General features: G+C 38.0%; 2 protein-coding genes across 6 annotated transcripts; one reads left to right on the forward strand and one right to left on the reverse strand.

Moving 5' to 3' along the window:
- Positions 1 to 297: 297 nt before the first annotated feature.
- On the forward strand, positions 298 to 7581 carry qpctla (glutaminyl-peptide cyclotransferase-like a). 5 transcript variants are annotated; one of them, XR_001642001.1, is made up of 8 exons: positions 298 to 1247; positions 2623 to 2769; positions 4169 to 4462; positions 4613 to 4774; positions 5875 to 5974; positions 6061 to 6177; positions 6777 to 7341; positions 7445 to 7581. XR_001642001.1 is itself a non-coding variant. In XM_016575956.1 (8 exons), the coding sequence occupies exons 1-8, from the start codon at positions 1038 to 1040 to the stop codon at positions 6920 to 6922; spliced, it is 1128 nt and encodes a 375-aa protein (XP_016431442.1). In that variant the 5' UTR covers positions 298 to 1037; the 3' UTR covers positions 6923 to 7581. The 5 variants fall into 5 exon arrangements, 4 of the variants coding, with proteins under 4 accessions (XP_016431442.1, XP_016431439.1, XP_016431440.1 ...); XM_016575956.1 differs by having other exon boundaries at positions 298 to 1081; positions 1130 to 1247; positions 6777 to 7581; XM_016575953.1 differs by having other exon boundaries at positions 298 to 670; positions 859 to 1247; positions 6777 to 7581.
- Positions 7582 to 8535: 954 nt separating this feature from the next.
- On the reverse strand, positions 8536 to 10147 carry six9 (SIX homeobox 9). Its single transcript, XM_016575911.1, has 3 exons — positions 9740 to 10147; positions 9429 to 9592; positions 8536 to 8695 (listed from the first exon to the last, which is right to left on the reverse strand). Exons 1-3 carry the CDS (start codon positions 10145 to 10147, stop codon positions 8536 to 8538), a joined length of 732 nt encoding a protein of 243 aa, XP_016431397.1.
- Positions 10148 to 10842: the final 695 nt, after the last annotated feature.

A 10842-nucleotide genomic window follows, 5' to 3' on the forward strand; every position in this document is an offset into this window, starting at 1 on the left:
ACACACACACATATATATACATATATATATATATATATATATATATAGCCTATCTATGGTGGTGCATGTGTCTTTTTGCTGTGAAATGTTCCCTGAATTTTTTTCCAAGTAAATATAACAGTAACTATAATATAAGCATTTAAGTATAATAATATTAGAAGAATAACTTTAAGAATAAGAATAACTTTTATATTGTTCAACCTGTGTTCAGTCCGACAAGAACGCAGCAAGCGAACATTGAGCGCCTGTCCCTTTAAGATGACATGCTACCTCGGCCAGACTGACATCGCCATGGCGGAAGCGCAGTCAAGAGAGGCTGCAGCAGACTGTATAACGTACCCCCATTACAAGCCTTAATAAAAGAAGAAAATAGAAAAGGACACACCGCTTTTGTTAGTTCGCCATGCACTCGTATTTTGAACATCTAGCGACGTCAGATGCGTCACCAGTGACGGGAGAGCGCTGATCTCGGCGGTGACTGACTTTCTAGGGTTGAGTGGCTGAAGTCCAGCTCCAGTGTTGACAGAGTTCATTCAGTTATTGCATGATTAATAGACACGGCTTAGTGACTCCAGACGGAAGGGCGCAAACTTTGTTTACTTCGCGTATTTTTTGCTCTTGGAAGTAGCTATTAAAGACGTTCCTGGTGGTATTTGAGTTCTTTAACAAGGTAAAATCGCCTTATTTTGTGTGAAATGTGACGTTTTGAACGGGAAAAGTAATGTTAGTAGAGTAAAAGTCGTCTCTGGTTCTTGTTTACGAGGCAATTTAAGAGGTAGAAAAGGTAGTATTCGTGTAGAAAACACTTTAGTAAAACATGACCCGTTTCGTTGGGCTCTGAAATGTCATATAAATTAGTGTTTTGTACAGTACGGTGACAATAGCGATAGTGGACAAAGCTGGCCGTTTAAAGTACTGACGTGTCCTTTGGCGTGCGGTCAGTGCCAAAGCTGGAGGGACACGCCTGTCGCCGTTGCCCCAGCATCTTTATGCCCCAGCATCTTTAACCGGGAGTCAGCCGTCAACGCCACGTCAGAATGTCAAGAGCCGGCCGAAGACCCAAAGCTTTGCACGCCAATAACGGGCACGCGCTGGCAGGATGCGACCCGCTGAGAGTGGCGCGCGTGCGCGTGCTGCTGCTGTGTCTCTGCGGCGCGCTCTCGCTGGCCATGATTCTGGCGCTGTATCTGTCTGCAGAGCCCGGCGGCACCCTACAGCAGCATGCTGCACAGCTCACCAGCGACAGGGTGAGCTGAACTGAGCTAATGCATTTATGCTACGACTAACAATTCTGTCTTACTGAAAGACTTGTTTGACCCAAAGATAAAAATTCTGTCATTATTTTGATATGTAATTCCATCTTCAGGATTGACTTTCTTGCAAGGTTATTATCATTAACTAAAACTATTAATTGATTTAAAAAAAAATTGAAATTAAGCTTAAAGAAAGAAAGAAAGAAGGGTGAAAAAAATGTAAACTAAACGAAAATTAGATATTTTGCTGTGGCAACTTACTGAAATAACTTTAAATTGAAGCGCTGAAATTATTAACTGGAATTAAATAAACTAAAACTTAACTAAAACAGAAATAATAATAAATTAAACGTAAATAATAAATGAAACCTAAATAGTAATTTAAGAAAAGTACATTAAAAGATACTAAAATTAAATGTAACTGAAAATGCAAAAATAAAAGAGAATTCAAAGTATTCATATACTATACATATATTCATATACATAGTATTCATATAATACTAAAATAACACTGCTTCTCTTCCATGGAGGACAAAGGTAGATGTTAGGCAGAATGTTTACATTGCTGTTTTCAAAAAAGCAAATGGGCACAGACTGTCATGCTCCAAAAAAGAAAAAGAAAAACAAGATACTAAAATTAAATGTAACTGAAAATGCAAAAATAAAAGAATTCAAAGTATTCATATACTATACATATACATATATTCATATACATAGTATTCATATAATACTAAAATAACACTGCCTCTCTTCCATGGAGGACAAAGGTAGATGTTAGGCAGAATGTTTACATTGCTGTTTTCAAAAAAGCAAATGGGCACAGACTGTCATGCTCCAAAAAAGAAAAAGAAAAACACCATAAAATATGCAATATCAAGAGGTCCACAGTCCATATCAGGGTGCCCCCTGTGGACTTGGCAGCTTTGGAATAACCAAAGCCTTGGATTGCCGCAGCAATATGGCTGCCCACTGCTCCGAGTGTGTGTTCACGGTGTGTGTGTGTGTGTGTGTTCACTTCTCACTACTGTGTGTGTGCACTTGGATAGGTAAATGCAGAGCACAAATTCCGAGTATGGGACACCACACGTCACATCCTTTCCTTTCCTTTCCAAGTATGGACTACTTTTATTGTGTTTATTTTTGACAGTATGTGGCCCTTCACAGCCCAATGTGCTTAGTTCCAAACTGCTCTAACACACCTACTTTGAAGTTTCTAGTAATCCTAAAGACCTTGATTAGCTGGTTCAAGTTTGTTTAGCTATGGTTTGACCTAAATTCTGCAGGAAGGGGGCCTGTCAGGAAGAGGATTTGGACACCCTTTTTTAGATAAGATAAATATGATCATATGCTCACCTTTTCATTTCTGCAGAATGCTCATAAGCCAAATAAACACTCTGTGGCACAAATAAAGAAGTTTGCAGCACAGGTGGACGGGCATCGGCTCTGGGAGACTCACCTGCGGCCCCTGCTAATTGAACGAGTGCCCGGGACTGCAGGCAGTCAGACCATACGGCAGGTAATGCCTCACCCTGAACAATACATGTTCTACTACTATCTAAACATCTTCAATCACAGCGCGATTACATCCCTGACCCTAGACCCAGGTCGTAATATATTGCACATTGTTTCCTATATTACAAGATATATGTAATAACATTGCTCTCTTTTTTTAAATAGTTCACCCAAAAATGAAAATTTGCTGAAAATGTACTCACCTGCAGGCCGTACAAAATGTAGATAAGTTTGTTTCTTCATCTTAACAGATTTGGAGAAATTTAGCAGTACATCACTTGGTCACCAATGGATCCTCTGCAGTGAATGGGTGCCGTCAAAATGAGAGTTCAAACAGCTGATGAAAACATGACAGAAATCCACAAGTAATCAACATGACTCCAGTTAATTAATTAACATCTTGTGACGCGACAAGCTGTGTTTGTAAGAAGTAAATCTATCAAGATGTTTTTTTAACCTCTTCTATTCATTATAATGCTTTTCCCAGCGAAAAAGTCATCTTGTCTGAATCAAGAAAGATATATGCACAGATCAAGCACTATTTTACAGTTCTAAACAAATATGTCGGTGGATTTTGATGTGAAAGGACAACATGGGATGGTCTTTTTCTGTGAAGAAAGCATTATGAATTATGACCAGAAGCACTGGTTTAAAGTTAAAAAGCCTTGATGGATTTATTTCTTACAAACATGCAGCATTTCACATCACAAAATATTAATTGATGGACTAGGGTCGTGTTGATTACTTGTGGATTATTGTGATGTTTTTATCAGCTGTTTGGACTCTCATTCTGACGGCACCCATTCACTGCAGAGGATCCATTGATGAGCAAGTGATGCAATAATAAAAAATAAAAAAAACATTAACATCCTGGATGGCTCTCAGGCTGAGTAAAGTTTCAGCAGATTTTCAATTTTGAGTGAACTATTCCTTTAAAGGGGTCCTATTATGCTCTTTTACAAAGTCTTGATTTTGTTTTGGGGGTATACTAGAACAGGCTCTCATACTAGGTTGTTTGAAAAACACATTATTTTTCACATATTTTACATTATTACAGCACCTCTCTCCCCAGTCTGGCATGAACGGCTCGAATAGTTCCTGTATCAAATGAAAGCCCGCCTTCTGAAATACGAAATGTGCTGTGATTGGTTAGCTGGGCCAGTGTGTGCTGTGATTGGTTAGCTGGGCCAGTGTGTGCTGTGATTGGTTAGCTGGGCCAGTGTGTGCTTGAAGTGGACTTTGAGCTTTGTAACTTTGCAGATCTTTTTTATGCTCAAACAGCAACATTACAGACTAACTAAAGTTGAAAAAGTGAAAAAGCATAATAGGACCCCTTTAAATATCTTTTTCTGATAAACATGCAGTGAAGGTCAGTAAAATTCTCTCACCTCTTCCAACTACAGCACATCTTGTCCCAGCTGGGCTCACTGTCAGCAGGATGGACACTGGAAGAGAATTCCTTCGTTTCATCCACCCCGCAGGGTAAAGTGACCTTCACCAATGTTCTAGCAGTTCTGGACCCCACGGCTCCTCGCAGGCTGCTTCTAGCATGCCACCATGACTCAAAGATCTTACCTGCAGACCCTAAAAACCCCAAGCGGGTGTTTGTGGGTGCCAGTGATTCAGCCATACCCTGTGCTATGATCTTGGAGCTGGCCACTGCTCTGGACACACAGCTTAAAGCTCTAAAACTGCAGGTAAATCACAATCATGAGGAAAAGGGTGAAGATATTTAACAAGAATCAGCTGCATCACATTGCTGAATCAAGCCTAAAGTGTGTGTACTTCATTATGAGTCCGAGAGAGAATAGATTACCTGCATCCTCTCTGTCTGCCTTTCTCTCCAGAGGTCTGCTGTTACATTGCAGTTGGTGTTTTTTGATGGAGAGGAGGCTTTTGAGGAATGGACAGAAACAGACTCTCTCTACGGTTCTCGTCATCTGGCTGAACTTATGGCCCGTACTCCCCACCCTTCTGGATCCACCAAAACCACTCTTCTCCAGGCAGTGGTGAGGTTGTGTGTACTTCGATCAGTCTGTCTGTTTGTTTTTTCATATATTTTGCTGTGTGGTTAATGGTAAAGAATGTTTATGGATGAGAGGTTTTGAGTTCAGGGTATCCGCAGCTATCAGCATGTCAAATGTAATACTTTTTAATACCCTTTTCAAGACGTTTCAGATATTTGAAGACCTCCTCGTAACTTTGATTTGTCATTCAATACAGGTTCAATCATCACATCAGCTACAAAATTAATTGCATTCATACATGTACAACAAATAAAAACATTAATTCATTGGTGGTTTATACACAAAAACACCCTGTATAGAAAAAAACAAAAACACAGTATAGAAATGTTTTTAATGAAAGTAAAAAAAATCTGATATTTGACTATTTTTTATTTAACTGTATTTTATTATTATTGTTGTTATTATTATTAGTATTACTTTACAGTATAATAGTAATCTTACAGTAATAATATATATATTTTTTTTAATTAATCATCCTAGACCTGAGGATGGAAATGTTAAAACAAACAAGAAATACCTTGGTAAACTATTTTATAATTTATTAAAATTACATTTAAACATTATTTTATATTTTATATAATATTTTATTAATAATACTTTTATTATTAAATTGTATTTAATAGTATTATTTTATTTAAATTCTTTTTTATATGTTTTACCTTAAAGTAGTAATAGATTTTGATTTAAATTTTATTTTAATTAATCATCCTAGACCTGAGGAGGGAAATGTTAAAACAAACAAGAAATACCTTGGTAAACTGATTTATAAATTGATTAGAATTACATTTAAACATGAATTTGTTTTTTTGTATAATATTTTATTAATGATACTTTTATTATTACATTTTATTTAATTGTATTATTTTATTTAAATCCTTTTTTATGTTTTACCTTAAAGTAGAAATTAAATTTTGATTTAAATTTAATTTTAATTAATTGTGTCACACTAGACCTGAAGACGGAAAAGTTAATACAAAAAAATATTCACTGGTAAATAGATGTATTACCTTTTTTATTTTTATATTTTTAATGAGATGTGAATACCCTGTTATTTTAATGTTGAAACTCGATTTTCCTTCCAGGATCTGTTAGTCCTGCTGGACCTGCTTGGTGGCCCAGAACCATTGATTGTCAATCACTTTGATAACACAGCCAGATGGTTTGACCGACTGATCACTGCAGGTATAAGTTCAAAACAACCCCGATTGGGTTGCAGCCTAAAAATGCATGACGTTTACAGTCAGAATCCCTCTCTGTTTCTTTTTCAGAGAAGAGACTCCACAAACAGGGTTTGTTGACATCTCACCCATCAGAACAGAGTTACTTCAGGAAAGATTTTTATCTTGGTCCCGTGCAGGATGATCACATTCCATTTTTAAACAGAGGTCAGTAAACAGTCAGACAACATATGCTACTATTCAGAAGTTTTGTTTTAAACACATTAACATAAAAAAAAATTTCATGTTTTTTTTTTTTTTTACCTTTTTTTCATGTAAAAATGCTGTTCTTTTTGACTTTTTATTCATCAGAGAATCCTGAAAAAAAATTAGCATGGTTTCCACAAAAATATTAGGAAGCACAACTATTTTCAACATTGATAATACGAAGAAATATTTCTTGAGCACCAAATCAGCATATTAGAATGATTTCTGAAGGATCATGTGACCCTGAAGACTGGAGTATTGATGCTGAAAATTCAGCTTTGCCATCACAGCTATAAATTACATTTTAAAATATATTAAAATAAAAAAAAAGTTATTTTCAATTGTAATCATATTTCACAATATCCATGTTTTTACTGTATTTTGATCAAAATTATAACATTATAAAAATCTTTCCAACCCCAATCTTTTGAATGGTAGTGCAGCCTATTTAAATTACAAGTGATGCACAGATCACGGCTGTGTTTACTTTTGTTGTGCAAACAACGTAAAGCAAATGGATCGAACAAGTTGAATTGGTTTCGTTTATACTTCTGAACCAGGTGTACCTGTGCTTCACTTGATCCCCACACCATTTCCTGTGTTCTGGCACACACTGGATGATGCAGAGGAGAGGATGCACAGGCCCACGGTGGAAAACCTAACTAGAATCCTGGCCATCTTCGTGGCCGAGTACCTGAGCCTCTAAACATGCTGTGATGATCATCCTACAGCAGACGATCACAGCACATGACCATGTGTTCAGTGCAGTTGAATGTGTGATGTAGGAGCTGGTAATAATAATAATAATAATAATAGAGCCATAGATCAGAATAACCAAAGAGACACACAGCATAATGACGTGTTTATTTGGAATGTGAATGGTACATGCTGAAGATATTCATATATTTTTCTGCTGAAAAGAGCCATATGTCATAATAGGACAAACGTTACGGCAGCTGTAGGAGCCCTAATGTCATCCTTAAAGAGACTGTTAATTTTGTGGTAAAAGACTCGTTTCATGTCATTCAATGGAACTCGGAGTGAAGTTTGTTTAATTATTACATTCAGTTAGTTCATTATCCATAATTTGCACAGTATGTGCTGATGAACTGTATTTTAAATGCTGTTGCATTCAAGCTGTGTTCGGGAAAGGCAGTGGTGGTGCACTTTACAAGAAGGTCAGTATGCAAGACACTGAGAGACAATTGTTTTAAGAATCTGTGAGTAGCATTTCATGTGACCTGAGAGAGATAGATCTTTTTTTTTTTTTTATGTTCCTCAGTCATTGAGCTGTTACCATTATGAACCAAAAGACCATGTCAAGGGTCTAATGGATATTCATAATAAACTTAAGGAAACTCTGGATTTGAGTGTCTTTTAATTTTGTTGAAGTATAGAACACTAAGATTGATCCTGTGTTGAGTTACAGCAAATTAAAGTCTGCTGCTGTATTGATATGTTACTCTTTGGGGCTGCAAAAATGATAATTTTTTTTTTTAAGTCATGGTGAAATGGAAGTAGAGGTCTGTCTTTTCTACTGTATTGTGATGCATGTCCAAGTGAAACAGATTACCGAAAAAGAAAAAAAGTAGTTTCAATCAATTGTAATAAAGGATGGGGTTTATGAGAACAAAATAATTGGAAGAGTTCGGCGCACACCAGATGGAGATGATGGAGTTATGACATTTCGATTAAAAATTACGTCAATTTTTTACAAAATGAAACATGCATGGATAAATTATTCACAATAAGATCAATAACATGCAATTAGAAAACAGGTAGGGTGAATTTAAATTTCATGCTGACTTAAAAAAAACAAAAAAAAACAAGACATACAAAGAGAGGATGTGACTCAGTTATAGCAATGGAAGAAGATGCAGCATTATGAGCGGTCACAAATTATGGGGGAAAAAATGGAAGATACTTTGGCATTTTCAATTCAAACTACTGCTAGTTGCACAAGTGGAATAAACTTGCTTTACTGAAATACAGTATGCACTGAAACACCGACGTTAGGGTGCACTACAAACTAAACAAAATTACAAAAAAGAAAAAAAATTTGCTGCCAGCTGAACTGATGCTCAGTTTTGTTTTACAGAGCTCAAGATTGACTTTGTTAAAGGTGCTGTAAGTGATTTCAGCCATTTTGCTAACTTCTGCCACGCTGTCAAACAACTGCATAGAAGGCTAAAAAAAAGAAGAAGCATTGGCCTATTCCCCTGACTCTCTTTTATGCCGTTCACAATCTAGGCTCACAGCTGTGACTTATAAAGACACCTATTTCAATTATGTTGCACCAGTAAACTGCAAAACATTGTTTTATGACCTGTATTCCACTGCATCAATTTCAGTAGTGTGTCCCAGGTGGCGTAGAGGGGGCGGGTGGGCAGAGAGCTGCTGGGAGCAGGAGAAGAGTGTGCTGGGACTCGCCGGCGGTGAGAGTTCCTCATCAGAGCTCAGGAACGCTCCTGCTGACGTTCTGCTGGAACACAGGAATAACTCGAATATAAAATCTGAAATATGCCATACTGGGATCAAACATGAATATGTAAATGGGTTCTGAATTCTTTTGGTTTGTGACATCCAGCAGAGGGCAGCATGGAGCCAATGAAAGAAGACTGCTTTTCTTTCTAACAGGCTCTTTAACCATCTAAAGCAGTGGTTCTCAACCATTTGGATAAGGATTTTTAATATTTTTTTTACTCAGAATTCTAGTAAAATATTTTAGAGTTTGGCATAGAAATATGTATAATCATTATAAGAAATGCCCATGAAGCTATAAGATTTTATTAATTTACAAGACTTTTCCAGGCCTAGAAGAAGAAAAAAAACAGTTGTCCAAGGGGATCAGTTAAAACAAGTATATTAATTTTTAGTTAATTAACAATTTAATGCTTGTTTTGTCTTCTTTCAGATTATTTTAAGTCGTCCTGAAGCCCCCTGGTTGAGAACCACGTATCTAAAGCCAAACATTTCATAGGGCTTAAAAACGTAAGAGTAAAAAAAGCTGTAAATAAAGATTATTAGAGTATGTTTTACAAGAAAATGCTGCATAAGTCTACTTCAAAATATCACATTTGACTCAATGTGTTACTTGCCGTTTATTATTTGTGAAATTTACTAGCAGTGTCTGAGCGAAAACTGTTTGTGTACCAGCGGGAATCTAATATGTTGTTCCCCTGGTGCATGTAGAGTGAAGGAGTGTCTCTTACCCCTGACGGCTGGTCGCAGCTCTGTCCCGCTGTCGACGGTTCTTGAACCAGTTGCTGACTTGTGTAGCAGTGAGTCCAGTGGCTGCAGCCAAATCTCGTTTCTCTCGCGGCGAGGGGTACGGCTTTCTGCAGTACCACTCTCGCAATACACTGCGAGACTTTTCCTGCGAGCAGGGGATGCAACCGAAAGCTCTTGAAATCTCTCCCAAAAGGAATCAAGATTATTTTGACACTAACACACAATCAGATAAATCAGTGCTCATTGATCCATTTACATCAAGGACTTAATGTACTACAACAGATTTAAACACCTTGAAGCAGTAGCTGGTCTCCTCTCCATCCCAGATGGTACGAGGAAGAGGGAATTTGCGGCGGATGCGGTACTTCCCCACGGCCCCAAGAGGCCGGCCCCTCTGCAATTCAGCCTCCATGTAGTGAGCCTGGAGCCAGAGCTGCTGGAGGAGAGGGTGACTGCGCGGGGAGAACACGTTCGCCTCTAACCAGGCGTAGAGCTCAGCAAAACGACAGTGGTGGAAGGCGACCGCAGCCCGCGCTTTCAGCACGCTCTCTTGACTGTGGGCCATTCCCAGATACACATTGGATGAAGAGGAAATGGAAGGTAAAGAGCATAAGAATGAGGACAAGCAATCCATGCTTCCACTCTGGAGAAGAACCTTACAAACACACGCCACCTGTTCTGGGGAGAAGCCCATCGCCATGATCAGAACAAGGATGGTGGAAGGTCCCACAAGGGATGACAAGGAATTGGTCTGCAAAACAAGTTGTAAATCGTCCAACCACGTAGTCCACTCAAGGGATCCAGAGGACAACTGAGATCTGTTTCAAAGCCATTAATTGAATCCACAAGACAGCAAGTTTCACAAGAAGACCGAAACCTGCATTAGTGTGCAAAACCAAAGTACCTTCTGATTTGAATGTAATGTAGACACTCTCAGGTAAAGGGGATCTCACAATAGCCTTTTTGTTCTCCAGTGACGTGCTAGCCAATAAGTTCAGTCGACAAGTGTATCAGCTTTTTTGTTTTAGCAGGTTTTACCTACTCCAGCCACAAAGACCCGCCCAGACAACTTGGTACATGCAGGTAATCGGAGAGCATAGGGGTTAAAAAAACAGACAGGCACCAACACAGACGTACACAAACCTTTCAGACTAAGTGTTGTTTGTATTTGTATCAATTACCTGGGGAAGATGTCAGGTGCACAAAGGAGCTTATTTAAATATGAAGGCAATGTTATTTCCTAATCAAATCATGGTGCAGGATTTGCTAGACAATTTGGTTAGAGATGGCATTGCAGAAATATACGTATATAGCATATAAGGTTGTAAAGATGTGGAACAGAATCACAGATGGTTTGCTTCTGGGCGAAAAAAATTTTTTGTTGTTGTTGTACTA

The sequence above is a fragment of the Sinocyclocheilus rhinocerous genome, unplaced genomic scaffold, assembly GCF_001515625.1.
Source record: "Sinocyclocheilus rhinocerous isolate Xijiao unplaced genomic scaffold, SAMN03320098_v1.1 scaffold23, whole genome shotgun sequence".
NCBI lineage: Eukaryota > Metazoa > Chordata > Actinopteri > Cypriniformes > Cyprinidae > Sinocyclocheilus > Sinocyclocheilus rhinocerous.